The sequence below is a fragment of the Colletotrichum godetiae genome, assembly GCF_030913485.1.
Source record: "Colletotrichum godetiae strain CBS 193.32 chromosome Unknown BDP55scaffold_53, whole genome shotgun sequence".
Taxonomy (NCBI): Eukaryota; Fungi; Ascomycota; class Sordariomycetes; order Glomerellales; family Glomerellaceae; genus Colletotrichum; species Colletotrichum godetiae.
In genome coordinates, this window is record NW_026851301.1 from 52345 (window position 1) to 70915 (window position 18571).

At 54.7% G+C, this 18571-nt stretch overlaps 9 protein-coding genes across 9 annotated transcripts; 6 read left to right on the forward strand and 3 right to left on the reverse strand.

Moving 5' to 3' along the window:
* Positions 1-138: 138 nt before the first annotated feature.
* BDP55DRAFT_636359 (uncharacterized protein) lies at positions 139-564 on the forward strand (the record flags this gene model as incomplete). The annotated part of the gene is made up of 1 exon (XM_060572875.1): positions 139-564. The coding sequence occupies one exon, from the start codon at positions 139-141 to the stop codon at positions 562-564; it is 426 nt and encodes a 141-aa protein (XP_060424806.1).
* A 1331-nt stretch (positions 565-1895) lies between these two features.
* On the forward strand, positions 1896-3082 carry BDP55DRAFT_561830 (universal stress protein family; the record flags this gene model as incomplete). The annotated part of the gene is made up of 2 exons (XM_060570104.1): positions 1896-2312; positions 2387-3082. The coding sequence occupies 2 exons, from the start codon at positions 1896-1898 to the stop codon at positions 3080-3082; spliced, it is 1113 nt and encodes a 370-aa protein (XP_060424807.1).
* Positions 3083-3914: 832 nt separating this feature from the next.
* On the forward strand, positions 3915-5983 carry BDP55DRAFT_324337 (Abscisic acid G-protein coupled receptor-domain-containing protein). The gene has a single exon (XM_060566796.1). The coding sequence runs from the start codon at positions 4013-4015 to the stop codon at positions 5672-5674; it is 1662 nt and encodes a 553-aa protein (XP_060424808.1). The 5' UTR covers positions 3915-4012; the 3' UTR covers positions 5675-5983.
* A 23-nt stretch (positions 5984-6006) lies between these two features.
* BDP55DRAFT_677616 (uncharacterized protein) lies at positions 6007-8195 on the reverse strand. The gene is made up of 2 exons (XM_060575922.1): positions 7534-8195; positions 6007-7479 (listed from the first exon to the last, which is right to left on the reverse strand). Exons 1-2 carry the CDS (start codon positions 7910-7912, stop codon positions 6449-6451), a joined length of 1410 nt encoding a protein of 469 aa, XP_060424809.1. The 5' UTR covers positions 7913-8195; the 3' UTR covers positions 6007-6448.
* A 437-nt stretch (positions 8196-8632) lies between these two features.
* BDP55DRAFT_677617 (uncharacterized protein) lies at positions 8633-9424 on the reverse strand. The gene is made up of 2 exons (XM_060575923.1): positions 9019-9424; positions 8633-8957 (listed from the first exon to the last, which is right to left on the reverse strand). The coding sequence occupies exon 2, from the start codon at positions 8937-8939 to the stop codon at positions 8673-8675; it is 267 nt and encodes an 88-aa protein (XP_060424810.1). The 5' UTR covers positions 8940-8957; positions 9019-9424; the 3' UTR covers positions 8633-8672.
* Positions 9425-9679: 255 nt separating this feature from the next.
* On the forward strand, positions 9680-11888 carry BDP55DRAFT_324392 (major facilitator superfamily domain-containing protein). Its single transcript, XM_060566798.1, has 3 exons — positions 9680-11164; positions 11218-11646; positions 11703-11888. The coding sequence occupies exons 1-3, from the start codon at positions 10040-10042 to the stop codon at positions 11724-11726; spliced, it is 1578 nt and encodes a 525-aa protein (XP_060424811.1). The 5' UTR covers positions 9680-10039; the 3' UTR covers positions 11727-11888.
* On the reverse strand, positions 11657-13170 carry BDP55DRAFT_324385 (SGNH hydrolase-type esterase domain-containing protein). Its single transcript, XM_060566797.1, has 4 exons — positions 12903-13170; positions 12737-12830; positions 12535-12659; positions 11657-12470 (listed from the first exon to the last, which is right to left on the reverse strand). Exons 1-4 carry the CDS (start codon positions 12906-12908, stop codon positions 11925-11927), a joined length of 771 nt encoding a protein of 256 aa, XP_060424812.1. The 5' UTR covers positions 12909-13170; the 3' UTR covers positions 11657-11924.
* Positions 13171-13993: 823 nt separating this feature from the next.
* On the forward strand, positions 13994-15154 carry BDP55DRAFT_677622 (uncharacterized protein). Its single transcript, XM_060575924.1, has one exon. The coding sequence runs from the start codon at positions 14025-14027 to the stop codon at positions 14775-14777; it is 753 nt and encodes a 250-aa protein (XP_060424813.1). The 5' UTR covers positions 13994-14024; the 3' UTR covers positions 14778-15154.
* A 1569-nt stretch (positions 15155-16723) lies between these two features.
* BDP55DRAFT_618946 (uncharacterized protein) lies at positions 16724-18461 on the forward strand. Its single transcript, XM_060571303.1, has 4 exons — positions 16724-17355; positions 17431-17501; positions 17565-17746; positions 17815-18461. Exons 1-4 carry the CDS (start codon positions 17118-17120, stop codon positions 18404-18406), a joined length of 1083 nt encoding a protein of 360 aa, XP_060424814.1. The 5' UTR covers positions 16724-17117; the 3' UTR covers positions 18407-18461.
* The last annotated feature ends 110 nt before the right edge of the window (positions 18462-18571 follow it).

The following is an 18571-nucleotide window of genomic DNA, read 5'->3' on the forward strand; positions in this document are numbered from 1 at the left end:
AGCACCAAGAAGAAAAAGAAGAACAGCAAGGTTAGCTCCTCACCATCGTCACCGAAAATTTCCTTCCCAGATCTTCAGTGGGAGCCCAAGACGACGACGACGGCGACGGCGGCGGCGGCGGCAGAACGTCGGCACACCATGTCTGGCCCAAGCCCACGTTCGATGCTCAACGTCCAGAGTCCCGATTCCGACGTCTCGCCTAAGTCTCCGATGCAGTCCTCTGACCAGACAAAAACGGACTACTTCTCCATCGAGTCTTCTTCGCAGGCGCAATCGCAGTCGCAGTCGCAGAGGAAAGACGAGGAGACCAAGACCAACGATGCAGAGCCATTGAGCCGTGCGACCACACTTTCAAGCTTCGCAAGTCCTTCTCCCCTCGAAAGCGCAACAGGGAGCTTCTCTGCTGAGTCATCACGGACCGAGTCGTATGGAGGAAGGCCGAGAGGATCATCGATAGCCTCGCTGAGCTTTGCACCGCCGCGGAACCCGTCGCTGCCTCAGGGCAACCAGAAGAAGACGAATAAGGAGCGTATCAGGGCTTCATCGCCACCACCCGAAAGGTAAGCGCACCATGTCCCGTTCTCATGTTTTGGCGATTTATTTGCCCCGTCTTTATGGCTCTTTTACCATGAAGCGTCTGCAAGTAGCAGTTCTGGTCATGTGGCCTTGTGATTCGGTGTGTGTATGTGACATCGTGGGAGCTGTAGCATCTGGGTCAAACCGGCGTAAGTACGTCAGTGGCAGATATAACTGGATCAGATGCAGTGTGGCTTCGGGTTCACCTTACTTATATGCTGCCGTTGGTTTTGCCTTACATGCGTCGATTCTGCAGTCCTCCACTAGCCCGGAAGCCTCGGATCAAGAGGTCAATCCCACGGCCACCTTCTCCGCACCCATGCCGCAGATCCGGTCGCTTTGCTCTCCCGTGGATTGACGATTCGTCGGCCGCAGCCGTCTTGGTACCCACTCGGCTTCTCAGCTTCCGTCTCAGAGACCGTTCACGCCTAGGATGCATAGGCATTGCTATCTCTACCGAGGAAGCCTTCTCCGGGCGCCGATTCCAGCGTCACGATCGGGATGGCGGGGTCGGACCAGTCGGCCAGCGGCGGCCTCGTTTCTGTCACGGCACCCCATTTTTTCCAGTTTCCGAGTAATCCCGCCGCCGTCCCTGGAAAGGAGCCCTACTTTTCACCAACAGGCATACCCCGAGTACTTCAGTCTTTTGGTCAGACGAACTTTTCGAGTGTCCCATGGCAACTCAAGCAGATATTTGTGTTTACTCTGGCTCCGTGTCACGTCTCGGCCCATACCTTCAAGGGCCTTACTCATTGGGTTGCAATCTTCCGTCAAGACATCACACGACACACCTCACTGACAGAGCGACCTTGCCGGTTACGGATGACGCACTGGTTACTGTAATTCGCCAGGATCGCTCGTCGCTACCCCACTACCCCGCTACATGCACCTGCCTCAGCGCCTGTGGCTCTTTCTTTACGGTGCATGCGCCAGGCAGGTGGTGCTCTTTGGGGTTCACAAAGAGAAGGAGGAATGGCGGAGGTGGGCGCTCATCGACTCATCCTCCACAGCCCACCCTTAGTCTGGACCTCCTGGAGCAACCCAACCTAACCGTGACGTTTCCCCCGCAGAGGACCTGAGGAAAAGCAGCTGTCATTGTCGCATTTCCGCTCAGTCCTCTTTTCCTGAATCCCGGCTGCCTCTTACCAAATCGCAAACTCTCCTCCCTTTTTCATTCCCACCCCTCTTGGCTCTGACCAGTGGTCTCGTCACATTTTCCACTCTCCATCCGCAAATCTGAAAGTTTTCTTAACCGCATATCGTCCAATCCGCCCCTTTGCGCCTTTTTGTTTACCAATTGCTCGAAACGACGTTGCCTAATGGCGACACTAACTCAACCCTCTGTGCCTGACAGGTTCCAGTCGCATGTCGCATTCGACAACCTTCCGCTGGGCGAGGCGACGAAGAACAACACGCTCTCGCTGACGTTGAATGTTCGTCATCGGGGGTATCAGGCGCAACGACGATCGCGCACCTTCATGGTCGGCGTCGACGAGCATGCTTACTCCGACTATGCGTTGCAGTGGCTGCTCGACGAGTTGGTCGACGACGGAGATGAGGTTGTTTGCGTGCGCGTCATCGAAAAGGAATTGAGAGCCGCCGAAACCAACAAGATATACCAGGAAGAGGCGAAGAAGGTCATGGATGGCATCCTGAAGCGCAACGGGCTGAACCGGGCCATCAGTGTTGTACTGGAATACGCGAGTGGGAAGCTTCATGCGACATTCCAGCGCCTGGTGAGTAGAAGCGTGACGCGGCATATCTTGGCGAGACGGCAGTGGAGTAGACGCTAACCATTATCATCTGGCAGATCCAAATTCACCAGCCTGCAATGCTCATCGTTGGCACGAGGGGTAGGTCGCTCGGCGGCCTCCAGGGCCTGGTTAACACGCGCAATTCCTTTTCGAAATACTGTCTGCAGTATTCGCCTGTTCCTGTCGTCGTCGTCCGCCCGACGGAGAAGCGGGAGAAGAAGAAGAATAAGAGAAAGAACGATACGGAACGACAGACATATGTCAGGATGTTGTCAGCGACGGGCGGAAAGCACGAGGCCGACAGCGAGAGGAGCAGCATGTACGAGGTGGAGGTGCACAACACGGCGGACGAAGAGGCTCACCAGGTCGCCAAAGCGCTGGGATTGCCTGCGGCATTCGACCCGACTATCAAGCCAGTCGACCTGAATGCCCTTTTACACCCGAGACACCAATCGGCTCCATCCAATCTCACGCAAACGAGTAGCGCAGGTGCGGGTACGGATAGATCATCTGCACCGCCGAGTGCTGCGGGTGACAGCGATGAGGAGGATGACGATGATGAGGACGAATTTGAGACATTCTCTGGCGACCAACTCATCAACTCGTCGCAAATGGATAAGCTCCATAAGATGGAGGCCAACGAGGCGGCCGCGCTTAAGCAAAGGAAGTCGAGTTTGGACTCTAGTGCCAGTGGAGTAGATGACGACGAAGACGAGGAGTCCAAGGCCTCGCGACACAGCAGCAACAGCTGATACAGCAGCCACAGGGTTTCGAATGGACAGGCAGGGTTATGAGGCAGTATATGTGTGGGTTTAGAAGGCGTTTGTTCGATAGCGTGGGCATGTTTAGTTTACTGGGACGACATATCCCGTAGAATTGGTGTGGGGGTAGACGAAGGGAAGTCAAGGGACGTTTGTCCAGGTGCGCGGCGTAGTTATTAAAACCTCCTTCTCTACAAGGAGCCCGTGGATTGATACCCATAAAAGACTGCAATGATGAAATTGGCCGGATTTCTGCTGCACTACAGCTTCTTCTGGTGATGGACGAACAATGATGGTGGGCAAGATGGTGGGTAATTTTGGCGTCTGTTGAGTGAGTCTTTGCCTGTTGTCCATTGGCCCCTCCGTCACATCTTGCGGGGCTCTTGATGAAGGTGGGCGAGGTTCCCAGAGTTCCAGACTTTTGCGGTTCCAAAGTACGTAGTACATAAGTACAGTAGGTAGGTGCAAGGTGTGGCGTAAAGACATGTGGCTGAAGCTTAAAAAAACAGTCGCCGGAGCTTACCTTAGTACCCGTGGTAGGTAGATAGGTAGGTACACAGCGAGGCCAGGTTGTCGTGTGGCTGAGGCCCAAAATCCGACACATAGGTTACGAATCCAATGTCGCCCTTCTTTTCTCGTCACAGCCGTCGCACTGTAACGGTTGTCCGAAGCCAACCAACGCATACCAAACAATGTCGGAGACAGCCTTGCTGATTCCTCGCTAAAGGACACCGGACCTTTCTTTTGTTTCGGTTTTGTAACAACTGCCTTCAATCCTGCTCAACAATTGTGAAATCGTAGGATGAATCTTGCTCTACTCGACTACGGATACACATCGCACATGTCCCATTGCTCGCGCGTAAACAAAGACGCTGCACCCCCACCATCGACACGGTCAAGCAGCAGCAGCAGCCGCCCAAGATGTCTTGGTTTTGGTCCAGCTGCGACGAGTCCGCTTGTGCCGCTGTAAACCCCAACGCTCCATCGACCGTCGGCCTCCTCTTCTCGCTCCTCCCCTTCCTCCTCACCTTTGCCGCCGTCGCCGCTTTCGCAAACCAAACCATCTTCCCCAAACTCGCCAAGGTTCACGACGCCCACGATGGCGAGGACCACTATCTCCCCTCGCACGCCCCGCCCAGCCTGCGCCAGGCCCACGCCGAACACGGACAAAAGAGCGCGAGGAGGCGCGTCGCGGCGGCCGTGTTTAGCGTCACGATTGCACTGGCGACGGTGTTGGGCGAGTTGATACTGAGCGAGATTTCGGATCTGGTGAGCAGGCGCGCGAGGGAGGTTGGGTTAAGGGTTACGGTGCCGACGTTGCTTGTGCTGTTGGTGGGCGTTATACCGTTTCTGGAGATTCAGAGCGTCGTTTCGGGCGCTGGGTGGAAGTTCCAGCGGAACGGGCAGGGGAGGATACCGAGGTTCGCGTGGGGTGTGCAGATGCTCGTGTTTGGCGGGTGGGTGTTTGCGTTTTGGAGCTTGGGGGGCTTGGTCGGGCTTGACAAGACGGCTACGGCGGGTGGAGGGGTGTTGAGGGCTTGTTTGGAGAGGATTGGCGTTATTGGGATCTCGTTGATGGCGATGCTGAGCGGGTTCGCGGCGGTTTCGAGTCCGTGGCATACCCTCGGCGCGGTGTCGGAACGGAGAAAGAGGCCCGTTACGGAGGCGGATGTTTCGAGGAAGGAGGCTGGGCTGGATGCCACCAACGAGATGTTGTTGACGAAACGACATCGGCTTCAGGCGCTGGAGCGGAAGGCGGCGGAGGCGCAATCGGGCGGGTCGTCTAGTTCCGGGGCCGGAGGCGGCGGCGGCGGCGGCGGCGGCGGCGGGTTCATGGGGAAGATGCTCGGCGCCGTGAGGGGCATGGGCGGCGGCGACGAGGCGGAGATGCGCGCTCTACGGCTGGAGATTACGGGTCTCGAGACGATGGAGGCGAATCTGCATTCCTCGCTGGGCGTGATGCGCTCGCGGCGGGCGGCGGACGCGCGCGCGGCGACGACGTTGGGTAAAGTGCTGGCTGTCCCGCACTACGTCTTTTCGCTATACTGCCTCTACCGGATCCTGGCGACGACGCTGGCGACGTTGCGGAGGGCGTATTACCCTTCCTCGAGCTTCAGCTCCTCGGACCCGATTAACCGCTTCCTCGGCCTGCTGGCGCGGCACTGGGACCCGTCCCTGGACCAGATTGCGTGGGCGCGGCAGATTAGTTTCTTGTTGAGCGGTGTCATGCTCGCGGCGAGCGCGAATAGTGTCTTGCAGACGTTTCACCTGTTTTCCAAGTGGATGCCAGGCCTGCTGTACCAGGCGCAGGCGAACTTGGCTCTGATGATTGGGCAGATTACGGCCGTGTATGTTATCAGTGCGGCGCTGTTGTTACGCAGTAACTTGCCGCGGGAGATGGGGAGCGCGGTGGGGGATGCGTTGGCGGGCGCGCTGGAGCCGCGCTTTGTGGATTGGTGGTTTGAGGGTTGGTTTTTGGCGAGTTGTGGTGTTACTGGGTTGGGGGTGTGGATTTCGAGAAGGATTGGGAGGGAGGAGTGGGATGAGTTTGGGGCGGAGGAGATGGGTGCTAAGAGAATGTAGAGGTTCCGACATCTCGCGAGGATGTTTGAACTTTCTGGTATCCAGGTCCCAAGAGCAAGAGGGATGGAGGAGGAGGAGGAAGTGAGATGGGCTATGAGACATGTTTTGATATTGGGGTGTCTGACTATGATGGGGAGTTTTGGGCGTGTATCAATCAGTATTATTATACCTACGGGTTGGGATGTTCTAGGACCTTGTACAATCATGACTTCTTTACCTTGTTATCAGACACACATGTTCTGATGCTTTGTGTGGAGGCTTTAAACTCGTGATTGCGTGAAGACAGGTGAGAGGCCATGTGAGAACACATACACAAATTTATGTACTATATGCTTGTATGTACATCATGATACGAGGATGATTTCTACACGCTTATTCACGTATCCCATCCGTCTCTCCCTACGAAAGGATTCGACATCATCTCGGAAAATCAAAGGGCCAAAAGAACGGACTGATCGAGTATTCCAAAAAATGAATCCCCAAGTAGACCGGAGACGTTACGGTCTAACTATGGTCTCTACAGCCCTCGGCCTCTCGACCCCTCGACCATCTGGCCCACTACTTACTGTTGAGCCATGAGGACGTGAAGTTACACATAAGGACTGGATGGTAATTCGATCCGATATTGAGCAAGGTGAATACTCAGAGGTTCGTTCTTTACCTACATGCATATCTTCAAGTCACCAGTTTTCTCAGACTCATATATCACAGAATCAGGTATACCCCTTACCAACCTACAACCTTACCTTCCCCTATCCACCACCAGCATCCCCATCACATCCCCATATCCCGCCTCCAAGCATCCTTCACCTCCCCCACCATCCCCTCCTTCGTCAAAACATCAACAGCAACACCAGCCAACCCCTTCCCAGCCCTCAAACTCCTCTCAAACGCAACCCTCGTCCCCGCCGCCTTTGCAAACTCGGGGTTATGCGGCCCTTGGCCCCCCTCCCCGGCAGGAATCGCAAAGCCGACGCTGAGGGAGGGCAAGGCGTAGCTGATATCCCCCTGGTCCGTACTCGCCATCGTCCGCCCGCGGATCTCATCCACGTCCTCGTCCGTCGGTATCGGTGCGTCATTCTCCCCTCTGTCGTCTCCATCACCGGCACCCCCGGATGCCAGGAGCGCGTTAAAGTACCGCGTATACGAACGACCCAGCACGCGGTTCGGAACATGGTCTTTATACGCCCCCGTAAATGTAACCTTGAACGTCGCCCCCGTGGCCTCGGCACCCGCAGCGAAGCATTTTTCTACTTTCTTCAACAGCTCCGATAACCGCGGCTGCGTATCAGCCCGCACCACGAAATTCGCAGCCGTATAGGCGTGGATGATATTCGGCCTCGCACCGCCATCCGAGATATTACACTGGATCACGTCCCCGGGTTTCGTCTGCTGTCGAAGCACCGAGAGGGAGGTATACGCCACCACGAGCGCGTCGAGCGCGTTGATCCCGAGCCAGGGGTTCGCTGCCGCGTGGGCCTCGCGGCCAAAGTACTCGAGCTTGAGGGAGGTGTAGGCTGAGGTGCGCATGAGGGCCGTGGAGGGGACGATGCCCGGATGGGAGATGAGATTGATGTCTGGCGGGCGGGAGGGGGTGCTGCCGGGGCAGGTGGAGGGGCTGTAGGCGCCGGCTTTGAGGAGGGCGATTTTGCCGCCGCCGCCTTCTTCTGCGGGAGTTCCGTAGAGGATGAGTTTCCCGGGGAGGGCGTGGCGGGCGAGGAGGTTTGAGGTTGCGAGGGCTGCTGTTAGAGAGGCGGTTGCTATTAGGTTGTGGCCGCAGGCGTGGCCTATTCCTGGGAGGCAGTCTGTGGTGATTTTTAGTTGAGAAGGAGGAGGAAGGGGAGGAGGAGAGATCTCACCCATCTCAGCATTAAACGACACAACCGGTCCTTTCTTCCCGCTTTCCCAGACGGCAACCCAGGCCGTTTTCATGCCGTAGGCTGCGGGAGTGACTTTCCATCCTGGCTGGGTGCGCATGAGGGCGACGAGGGTGTCGTGGGCGATGAACTCGCGGTAGCCGAGTTCCGGGTTATCGTGGATGGTTTTGTTGACGGGCCATAGTGCGTCAGCGAGGTCTGTTACGATGGAGGAGATTTCGTCGAGGAAGGGTGGTGGTGGTGAGGGGACTGATGCGGATGATGGAGTGGTTGAGGTTAGCGAGCACGGTGAGGTTGATGTGCATGTGGGGTGGGTGTCTGCGTGGGAGACGAGGACGAAGTCATCTTCTGGGGTGTCCATTGTGAGAGAGATTGATGTGAGTTGAGTTGATGACGAGTCTAAGGTTAATTCAAGAGATGATTGAAGGGAGAGGTGATGTAGTTGGGTGAACCTGCACTGTTCCCGATGAGATTGGATGAAGGTCGTCTGAAGAGACGGTTCCGAGCGGTGGCGTGTCTCCGACCACCGGCCGGGTTGTGGTTCATGTTATCTGCGAGGGAACTGTACCGAGGCCGCGGGTGCCATGCGATGCTTGTTGCCCGTTCCGGCTAGCGCATTCGCTGCGTTATGCTTGGCTTCAATTTGGATTGTGCATAAATCAGCGCATCTTTTTTTCTTAGGACGGGAGATTAGAATGATCGCGCTGAAGTTTTCGCAAAGTCTTGGGTATTGAAGCTGTCGCTATAGAAAACCAAATCCGCTCAATAATGGATGTTCCGCTGGTTCCAATGTGTTTGGTAAGCTCGGCTTGACTGTATGCCTGAGACGGCCGAGGGTCGCTATGATTGTGCGGTTCTCTCTTGTAGCTTTGGACGCGGGTTGCGCTCTTCTGATAAGTTCATTATTAGACAGTCCTTTTGCTATTGAGTATACAATTTTTTTTAACCGCCTGTTCCGATAACTTCATCTCAAGATCCCAAAGTTTCACTCTCTCCTTTGAAGCGGAAGGAGTGAGTAGCATCTTGCTAACCGCAGAGCTCTTCAACCCGCCCCGAGACCAGCCCCCCTCCCCCCCCCCCCCCCCAAACATCCATCACTCTTGATTCCACGTAATGAACAATCACCTCTGGCCGGTCAACGCCCGTATCATCCTAATCAGCTTCGTCGATGTCTCGATCCAGTGCGTGAGCAGGAACGGCGTGATGTAGAAGATGAGAACGACGAAGATGAGGCGGCGCGCCCAGGCAGGGGGCATGAGGAGCGCTAGTATCCTCTCCGCTGGTGATGTTTCCGCTACCTGCTGCTGCTGCTGCGGGTCTGACGGCGTCTCGTCTTCTTTCGCGCCTGCGGCGGGCGAGGCGACTGGTGTTGATGTTTGCTTGGCCATTTTTGTTGTGGTGGGGGTCTGATATAGGTGGTTAGATACACACGATGATGAACCTGCTGGAGAGATGGCTTGAAGTCACCTTTGTGTGTGAGATGATGCGCTGAATAGTCGGCAGATGTGAGTGATGTTGGATGAAGACGACGATAAAGACACGCAGTCCTCTTGAGATGAGGCTGACAAGACCAACGAGATTGCCAAGGCGCTTGGCCGTCTAATGCTCATGGCTCAGTGCTCACCAGTGTTGTTCTCTTGCGAGCTTCCTTTTTTGGGAGGGATTATGCATCGTTGTGCAGGCCGGTGGTATGCGTCCTCCAAAGGCGGCGACGGATTGGAGTTTGGAAGTGGAGGGGTGAGACCGGCTGTTCCCCGCAGGAGATAGCTACCCGTCATCCGGACCCTTGTTCTTATCGACCCGGTGTTATCGGCCGTCTTGGTCCCCGTATTCGTTGTGCGCGCCGGTTGCGCTTGGATGCGGATAGTTCAGGTTTTCCGAGGGGGGGAAATATCATGAACACATCGAACAGTTTCAGACACAGATGAAGACGGGGTTGGCAAAGGCGAGCATCTTGTATCTCATTAGGCAAATGCCATTTTACAAGGCACCTTATAAGTCAAGTGAGTGTGACCCAGCGTGCTGGCGAACCAACGTCCCACTTCAAAGAGGTCAGTCATACTGACTCTCAGGTTACCTTACGAAGGGGCGATCAAAGTCCGACGAGGCCATATCCATGTTACCAGATACACGAACCATTCTGCACCTATTTTGCCGCCGGCATGTTACTAAGTGGAAGAGGGGCTGGTGAGTGGAAGAAATCACCCGAGCGAGATAAGACCATTGAGGAAAAAACGTGGAATTGCCGATGGTCGGATCTACTCCGATGAACGAGACCCACACGCTCCAATGACTCCAGCCCGCGGGCCTTCACTTCAACGTTCCATTGATAAAAGAAGTCGATGGCTCCCAACAGCCTCAAGAGGGTGAGAAAACTTTCTTTTCCGGATCCTCGTGCTAGGAAATTAAGACGAACCCAAGAACCTGGGACTCGGTAAACCCACAAGTTCACTCCAGTTTTCCAACAACCCTCTCACCTTACTCCGAAATGACACCCACCGAAAACCCGGGCTCCGACCCGGAGAAGCGGGTCCACACGGACATTCTCCCCTCCACCACCGGCCCCTCCCCCCTCGAAGACGACCCCGTCTCCCAAAAACACCACATCACCGACGAAACCGGCGCCCTCGCCGCCTCAGCCCTCACCTCCGCGCCGCTCGACGCCTCCGAATCCCGCTCTATCCTCACCAAACTCGACCGCCGCATCCTCCCCTTCCTCTGCATCACCTACGCCCTCCAATTCATCGACAAGACTTCGTTGGGGTACAGCTCCGTCTACGGCATCATCAAGGACAACAAGCTCGTCGGGCAGCAGTACAGCTGGGCCAGCTCCATCTTCTACTTTGGCTACCTCGTAGCAGAGTACCCCGGCGTCGCCGTCCTGCAGCGGTTCCCCGTGGCCAAGTTTCTGGGCGTGAATATCGTGCTGTGGGGTATGATTCTCATGACCACCGCGGCGTGTAGTTCCTTTGCGGGGCTGGCATCCGTGAGGTTCCTGCTGGGCGTGACGGAGGCGACGATTTCGCCTGGGTTCGTGGCCGTCACGGGGATGTGGTGGACGCGACAGGAACAGGCTGGTCGCTCGGCGCTGTGGGTGTCGTTCCTTGGCGTCGGGAGCTTTGTCGGGACGTTGCTCGCATACGGCATCGGGCATATTACGGGCTCGCTGTCGCCGTGGAAGTACATCTTTCTGATTCTGGGCGCCATCACCGTCATCTGGGGCGTTATCTTTACGATTTTCGTGCCGGATGGGCCGGCCAAGGTGACGTGGTTGACGGAGAGGGAGAGGGTCGTGGCTGTGCAGCGCGTGGCGGAGAATCAGACTGGTACGGGCCGGAGCAGGACGTTTGTTAAAGCGCAGGTGCTTGAGGCGGCGAGGGACCCGGCCGTCATCATCTTGGGTTTGATTTCGTTTGTTAATGCGATTGCATCGGGTGGATTGGCGTTCGGGTCGTTGATTATTCAGGGGCTTGGGTTCAGTCCGCTTAACACGACGCTTATGAACTTGCCGCTTTCTACTGTGCAGGTTGTCACGCAGCTGGGGGCCGGTCTCTTGAGCAGCAAGATTAAGAGTTCTAGGTTGCACGTCGGTACCGTTGCCATGATCCCGCCGGTATGTTGTCATCAGTCTCGCAGGATGGACGACTTCGCTAACGTGAGAGCTAGATCATCGGAACCTGCCTCATCAACCAACTCCACGCAGACAACAAATGGGGCCGCCTCGTCGGCGTCTGGCTGCTGGGCTCCTACCCCGTCGGCTTCATGGTCATCCTTGGTCTGCTCTCGACCAACATCGCCGGCAGCACGAAGCGCTCCGTCGCCTCGGGCTGGGTTTTCGTGTGCTACTGCGTCGGGCAGATTGCCGGCCCGCAGTTCTTCAAGAGCACCGAGGCGCCGGCATATCACAGCGGTATCGTGGCCATGCTGTGCGGGTTTATTCTCAACCTGGTCTTGAACCAGATTCTGCGGTTCATCTATGTCTTGGAGAATAAGAAGCGCGATCGGATGCTGGAGGGTAAGTCTGAGGAGGAAGTGAAGGAGATGCAACGGGAGGGCGAGGTGCTTGGGTTCGAGGATGTGACGGATAAAGCTAACGTGAGTGTGCCTGGTATTCGGAGTCGGTTATTGAGTGATATGCTAACTGTGTGTAGCCCATGTTCCGATATGTTCTTTGAGCAAGAATGACCGACCAGGTCTAAATGGCCGAGGGGATCTCATGTTGAAGTGTCACATGAGGGGTTCGCTAGGTGCGGTACAAGAGTATTCCAAGCCGAACTTTTCTTTGTCTAATCATAAAGTCTTGATATTTAAACCCTCAGAAAGAATTCCACACGGAGAGCCTTCTGAAGCACCTTTTGCGTCCCTGTATCACTTCAACCAAGACTACCAGGGTTAAGAATCTTCCAATCCGGATACCGGTAATCCTCTCTCGACTGATCAAACGGCCCAATGTGAGGCTTCACCAACTCAAACAGCACTCTGTACCCTTCACCCCCCAAATGCAGCCCATCCGGGATCAACACTTCCAATCCGCCCCTCTCACCCCCGGGATGCCCCAGCGGAAGACTACTTCGACTAGACCCAATCGTCATGGACTCGGCCCGCCGCATGACGGCCTCGTGGAGGTCAATCGGCACGACACCTGGAACCTCGGCCGCGATGCTGAGCGCCGCGTCCGAGTACGTCTTGCTGACGGCCGCGCTGCGGGACGCCTGTCCGTGGCCCTTTTCGAGATCGCGCTCGAGCATGCGGATCTCGTCGAGGGGAGGGGGGCTCACGAGCAGGATCTTGGGGTTGTGGGCGCGTATGGTGGGGTGGGTGAGGATATCTCTGAGGTTCTGCTTGTATTGTTCCAGGGGCACTTGCTGGCTGTTTGTGGGGATAGGGAGGCAGGCGTCGTTGGCGCCGAGCAGGACTAACTGTATATGAAGTCAACATCGCTGGTAGATATCGGTGGGAGTTTCAGTAGCCAGTTGTACGCACGATGTAGTCAATCTTGGGCGTCGTTGCTGAAGGAGGCGGGAAGAGGTCTGGAAGAACTCCTAGGGCGTCGGTCGTGTTGTAGCCTGAGAATCCTCTGTTGATGACGTCGAGACGTCTCATACAGTCTGCCCGTTATTTGCTCAGCCTTGAACTACTTGTCACCTTGAAAGAGGAACTATGAACTATGAAAGGACCATCTTACGGTCTTGAAGGGCGGCTTGGAAAGAGAAGCCATCTTGAGGCGTAGAGGATAATTGGAAGAGCGAGTCTCCAAAGAGGACGACTTGACTGTAGAGCTGCGTGAGCGAGTTTGTGTTAGCATTGCGGGGGCCCAATTCTAGAAGATGAGCGCCGTAGGAAGAACTTGCCGGCATGTTTGAGGTACTCAGTACCAGTAGACGGGATGTGAGACTGGGAGAGAAAAGAATATCAAAGATATCAGCCGTTGTGAGGATATCGTCACTCTAGGCAGGCGTTGAACATAGGTGAGGAGGCAGGTTGCAGGTGGGATGCCGAGAAGTGCCCGATTAAGTCGCTCAAGGTTTGTGGGGATGAAATTCCATATCTGTCCAACATGATTGGCTTGTTTGTGTCTCACTCTCTCTGTTTGCTCATCCCGGTACACAGAGATGTTAAACATGTGCTCATCGCAACTGCCACACATGTTTTTGATTCATTGTACGGATACTTCACTCCAACATTGAGGGGTAATTGAACATAGGGCTTGGTGGAACAATGATAAACAGTCGCACTGTATCGGTTGGGTGACCACCAAGTTTGAAGAGTAAGTATCCAGTATCCCACATAATGCCGCCGGATGCTGTGCAGCGCAAAGTTCGTGCTCGCCTAGGCAAGGTAGAGAAACAAGCCTCCTCCGACGACGTTCGGAAGGTGCTCCGAAGCGTGGGGCCGATTTTTCGGGGCCGGAGCCGATGCTCAGCCCGATCTTGATCTGTCGCCTTCCGAGTCAAGCTTTTGACATGGACGTCGGGTACAGAATGTCCATTGATCCTGACTGCCCGCGCTCGGACTTGCCGAGTTCCCCTTGAGCTTTAACCGACCGCGGGAAAGCCAAGAATGCAGGTACCATTCTTAACTTTATGGTGTCAAGTTCCAAAGGGAGAGTGAGCGGCCCACTGGGAACGTGGTGTCGCCGCCAAAGGTCGATCTGAATTGAAGCCGTTCCCGCAACCCGTACAATAATCATTTGCAGCGTGAGCTATCTCAAGCCAATGCGAAAGCTGATATGCGGAGCAGCCAGATCTCCAGGCACTTCGTGTCGCGAAGCAGTCACCTAAACGCATCTGGTGCCTCTACTGCCTGGTTCAAGACGCAGGATATACAAGGTGGCCAGGTAAGCCACGAGAACAGCGACTCGCTCCAGCAATTCTCCACATCCTTTTTACTGCATCAATCCATCTTACCTAAGATTATTACTCTGATCCCAAGCCGTCGACATGAGTACTGATTTGTTTGCTTTCTTGAACTACATGTCCGGATGGACTGGAGGATCGAACGCGGACATCCAATCATTGATCAATGAGCACGACTTCTTCGTGTCGCTAGGCGATTTCGACCCCGACACAGCTATCGACAAAGAGTTCAACATGCTGGTAGGCTTGGCGACCGAAGTGCGTGACCAGACCATAGCCGCAGATGCGGTCCAGATCAGTGCGGATGCTGCCGCCGTGGCTTCTATCTGGTCTTTCGGCCTTGGTATGGTTGCATTTGCTGCCTTTGAGGCTGCGGCCGTAATCATGAAAGTCGACATTTCTAGAAAGTCGACGAACCTTAACAAGAAGATGACGACTGTCGACGACGATATTGCGACCCTTGTCGGTCCCACAGTCTCTCGGTACATCACCGCTTACAAGGCGAACAACAAAATCGTGGCAGCCCAACAGGCAACAGGCATGACCGGACAGACATGTCGCTCGATCCTCTTGCAGTTCATGGCACAGATCGAAATGTCTGGCGGCAAGCTCGATGTCGCTACTTTCAAACAGTATGCGAACTCGGCACGTAAGCTTTTCGATAGCAAAGAAATTACCGACGTCTACGATGCTCTAGACAATTTGAACATGAGCTCAAAGTCGGACGATGATCTGAAGAAATACCTCGATTCCATCAAAGGGCTTCACATTCGGCGGCAGCACGGCACTGACCATCGTCCGCATCAGCTCCATCGGCATCATGGCCAACAGAATGAAAGTCGCTACGAAGAGGCTTGCTCAGTACAATGATATAGCAGAATTTGTGGGTGCAGACAAGGAAACAAGCGTGTTTAAGATGATGGATTGCTGGGGCAAATTCTTTGCTGGAATTGCAGTGATTGCATCCGTGGCCGACGCCGTTCTGCAAATCCTCGACATTATTGAAGTGGTGGAGCAGACAAAGAAGTTGGTGGATGAATTGAATGGCACAATCAAGAAGAGCTACAAGGACTTCTTCGGCGGTATCAAGAATGCAGCCAAGCAGTACAACGAGGCAATCACCAAAAAGACTGGCTAGTGGAGCTAAGCTGAAGATCATGTCAAATGTTGGGGATCATAGCATAACGTATTTTCAATGAGTTAAATCTAGTCTAGATTACTTAAAGTAGTGTTAGCCTAACAAATACTATCTGCAGCTTCTAGAATTCTTCTCCGGGACACAAAGTATATAATCGTTAAGAAAGGTAGTAAGTAAGCAATATGTTTGCGGTGCTCACCTGGGAAGCGGAAAAACTCCTCCCTGGCATTCGGAGGAGGCTCCGAAGCGTGGGACCGGCTTTTGGGAGCCGGCGCCGAGCCCAAGCCCGGTCATGATCCGCCGGTACTTCACGTCAAGCTTCTGATAGACACGTACGGATACAAGGTGTCTACATCCCCATGGATTGAATGTGTCCCCTGAGGCTCGACGATTCCAGACAGGAGTCATAGATGCTACCTGCATCTTCTGCTTTCCCACTATCGGTCAAGCGGACTTGGGCCAGTTAAAGGGGAGAGCGCTCTTGGGCCTTCTGGGTTAGGCTGGGGTAATTGGTATCGGTACACTACTCCGTACCTACGTCGAACTTGCTGATTCTCTGCCTGCCGGCCCACTGGGAATGTGGCGTCGCCGCAAAGATCCAACTGGGACGATTAGCTCATTTTAAATTTTCGATCCAGGAGCGAGCTACTTTGCTAGACGGTGGACCCGACATGCCGGAATCAAAGCCGTTCCAAATTCAGATCCCGAGAGTAGGCCGGGGAACCGGATACGCAGTCGAGTTCCCAAGAAAAGGAGCAGAATTTCTCCAAAGTCTAGAATTTCTGCTTCCGCTCAAGCCTTGGAGGTTTCGTGGGTGAAGACTCTGTTCAGACCACATCTCACGCTGCAGAAGCGTGACAGACAGCAACGAACTCATCGGCCACGACATGGTCCCTTTCGAAGCCTCCTGACCAAGCTGTACACAAATTCGAACTCCAGATCATCGAGACTTTCCCCCGCTTCCCTAGTCATGAACGGGAATGGACATCGTAGATTGCTATTTCCATGGATGGAACAAAAGACTGCTAGAGAATGATCTTCGACCAGGCACGAGGCTTTAGGGCTGCCAATAAGGCGAGCGCGCTAGCTTTCAATAGTCTGGACCTAGACGTCCGAGCTGCAAGTCATCACACGATGATCTTTGTCTGTGCCTCCTCTCTCTTTTTTTCTCCTCACGCGCGCGGGGACCTCATCGAGGTTGGGGCACACGGGAGTCGGGAGCCGGGACAGAGAGTGTCTGTCATTAGACTGTTCCTGGCAGGGCTGCCACGCGGGCGAGGAGGTGATCCGATTCTGGAGAGTACGGGAGCACCTGGACATCAACAGTTTTGATTGAGGCAGTCCATTACGTACAACAATCAAAGGATGGCTGCTTTATTCCAGTGTTTTGGAACCGAGACAAGAAAAGCCTCGAGGCTAGCCCGCTGGTTAGGAAAGGAAGACGAAGCGTGCCATTTGTCCGGGTCGCACGTCAGCGGCCGCCTTGTAGTCATTCTTTTGGTAGTTGAATGTTGCCGCGGATTCTAGATGTGGTCTAAGCACATGCCTAGATTGAGAAAGAATGGCAACTGGGCAGTCACATCGAGAGCTAGTCCCTATGATTGCATGATCTTCGTTTCTGGAGGATGCGCGACGCCATGTGTGGCGCTCCCCAAACACATGGTTCGAGCTGCCTAGTGCTGATTCCGTCGCGTCTTTGGGAAGATGCATTCGGCTGTCTGAGACACCTTTCCTTTGAGACCATGTTCGCGGAGCCGCTCCATGGCGTTACTGCGCTAGGGAACTGAAAGGTGTGCCCCTAAAAAGAAAAAAGCAACAACATTTCTCCAAGCGATGTGACGATGAAGAATGGCGCTACGTCTTTGCTTGGCGAGGGGGGTTAATAGTATCGGTCATGGCCACCTCCCGCGTAGAACCTTGGACTCAGGAATACTAATCGCCAACTGATCCTCAACGGCGCTCCAAAGTTACGGCCGAGGGTAAGGTTTCTGGAAACCTCCTGTGTCTCTCGACGACAGTATCCGAATCGCCCAGGAAAAACGCCGGAGACGAGAATCGGGAAGCCTATTACGATGAGGATCCCGCCCATCGATGTGCTCATCAAGTGGCCGCGGCCAAACTACATCAACCCGGAGAACCGGGGGCCGGGGCTTCTCATCATTGAGATGGTGTTTCTGGGCATCGCCATGATATGTCTCTGCCTGCGGATGTATATCAGGATCTTCAAGATTCGGCAGACGTGGTGGGATGACTGGCTCATGGTCGCCGGCATGATATTCTGCATTGGCGTCACGATTTGCGTCATTCTCGGTACGGATTACTCTTCAAGGCTCAACAGTGTGCAACAGGCAACAAGGAACCATTGGGCTAACACTTTGCGATTAGCCACTGAGTTATACGGTTGGAACCTGCACGTGTGGGATGTACCACTGTCATTGATCAAGCAAAGCCGACAGGTACGTTCTACTTGGCGTGATCTTGACTTTAGAGGCGCAACTCTAATGGCTGATGCATGGTAGATCTCCATGGCTGCGCAGACGCTCTTCCTCTTCGCTTCCGGCCTGTCAAAGCTCTCGATTCTTGCTAGCTACCTGAGGCTCGCGGCACCGGGGACTTGGTTTCAACGGCTTACTTGGGTGACGGGTGGTCTCGTCTTCACCCTCACCTGGGTCTTTCTCATTGTGCTCTGGACGCAGTGCATGTAAGCCACGCTCTCACTCTGGACCTTTGGAAGCAATAGAAGCCTGACTGACATCTGTCTAACCACAGGCCGATATGGCACTACTGGACCCTCTTCGCCGACTGGGGCAACTGCATCCCCGAATGGCCGCCTCTCGCAGGCCAAGGCATCACAAATGTCCTCACCGACGTCGCCGTCTACCTCCTCCCGATGCCGACCCTCTTCCGCCTACAAATGCCACTCTCCCAACGCATCAGCCTCATCGTGCTCTTCGGCCTCGGCACCATCGTAGTCATCGCGGGCATCATGCGGACGTACTGGGTGATTCATGTCGAGATCCTCTACGTCGAAGACCCGTCGTACGACCTGACGTGGGACGGGTTCAATATCTGGGTGTGGACCGCGCTCGAGGCGAATTTGGCGATCGTGTGCGGGTGTGCGCCGACGCTGAGGAGGTTGTTTACGGGTGGTGGCAAGGACAAGACGCCAAAGGTGCATAGTTCGATTCAGACGATTGGGAGCTCAGGGATGAAGAGGAGGAAGAATCGGTCGTTTGGGACGGAGCAGAGGGAGGATGGTGATATTGAGGAGCATGGGTTGACGATGTTTGAGTCGAGGGGGACAGGCTCGGGGAATAAGTCGGTGGAGATTCGTGAGCATACGCATTCGAGTCATTCATGAGAAAAAAGGAGCAGAGCATGATATCATCTCCTTGGGCCTGGCAAAGCTCGTGGCCAAAATCTATTACTTCTTCATTACGATGGCTTCTTCATCACATCTTGAAACTCTTTGATCAAGTCTTCAAGTACGGACGGTGTTGCGTGTCTTGGGGGGGTTGAACAATCC

Excerpts from the sequence above, each read along its gene's own strand:
- BDP55DRAFT_324337 (XM_060566796.1), top strand. The coding sequence starts at position 4,013 with ATGTCTTGGTTTTGGTCCAGCTGCGACGAGTCCGCTTGTGCCGCTGTA.
- BDP55DRAFT_677616 (XM_060575922.1), bottom strand. The coding sequence starts at position 7,912 with ATGGACACCCCAGAAGATGACTTCGTCCTCGTCTCCCACGCAGACACC. Across the intron at positions 7,480-7,533 it reads GTCGTTTAATGCTGAGATGG|ACTGCCTCCCAGGAATAGGC; the intron begins GTGAGATCTCTC and ends AAATCACCACAG.
- BDP55DRAFT_677617 (XM_060575923.1), bottom strand. The coding sequence starts at position 8,939 with ATGGCCAAGCAAACATCAACACCAGTCGCCTCGCCCGCCGCAGGCGCG.
- BDP55DRAFT_324392 (XM_060566798.1), top strand. The coding sequence starts at position 10,040 with ATGACACCCACCGAAAACCCGGGCTCCGACCCGGAGAAGCGGGTCCAC. Across the intron at positions 11,165-11,217 it reads CCGTTGCCATGATCCCGCCG|ATCATCGGAACCTGCCTCAT; the intron begins GTATGTTGTCAT and ends CGTGAGAGCTAG. Across the intron at positions 11,647-11,702 it reads ATGTGACGGATAAAGCTAAC|CCCATGTTCCGATATGTTCT; the intron begins GTGAGTGTGCCT and ends AACTGTGTGTAG.
- BDP55DRAFT_324385 (XM_060566797.1), bottom strand. Across the intron at positions 12,660-12,736 it reads CCAAGCCGCCCTTCAAGACC|ACTGTATGAGACGTCTCGAC; the intron begins GTAAGATGGTCC and ends AATAACGGGCAG. Across the intron at positions 12,471-12,534 it reads CGCCCAAGATTGACTACATC|TTAGTCCTGCTCGGCGCCAA; the intron begins GTGCGTACAACT and ends CTTCATATACAG.
- BDP55DRAFT_677622 (XM_060575924.1), top strand. The coding sequence starts at position 14,025 with ATGTCCGGATGGACTGGAGGATCGAACGCGGACATCCAATCATTGATC.
- BDP55DRAFT_618946 (XM_060571303.1), top strand. The coding sequence starts at position 17,118 with ATGAGGATCCCGCCCATCGATGTGCTCATCAAGTGGCCGCGGCCAAAC. Across the intron at positions 17,356-17,430 it reads CACGATTTGCGTCATTCTCG|CCACTGAGTTATACGGTTGG; the intron begins GTACGGATTACT and ends CTTTGCGATTAG. Across the intron at positions 17,747-17,814 it reads GTGCTCTGGACGCAGTGCAT|GCCGATATGGCACTACTGGA; the intron begins GTAAGCCACGCT and ends GTCTAACCACAG.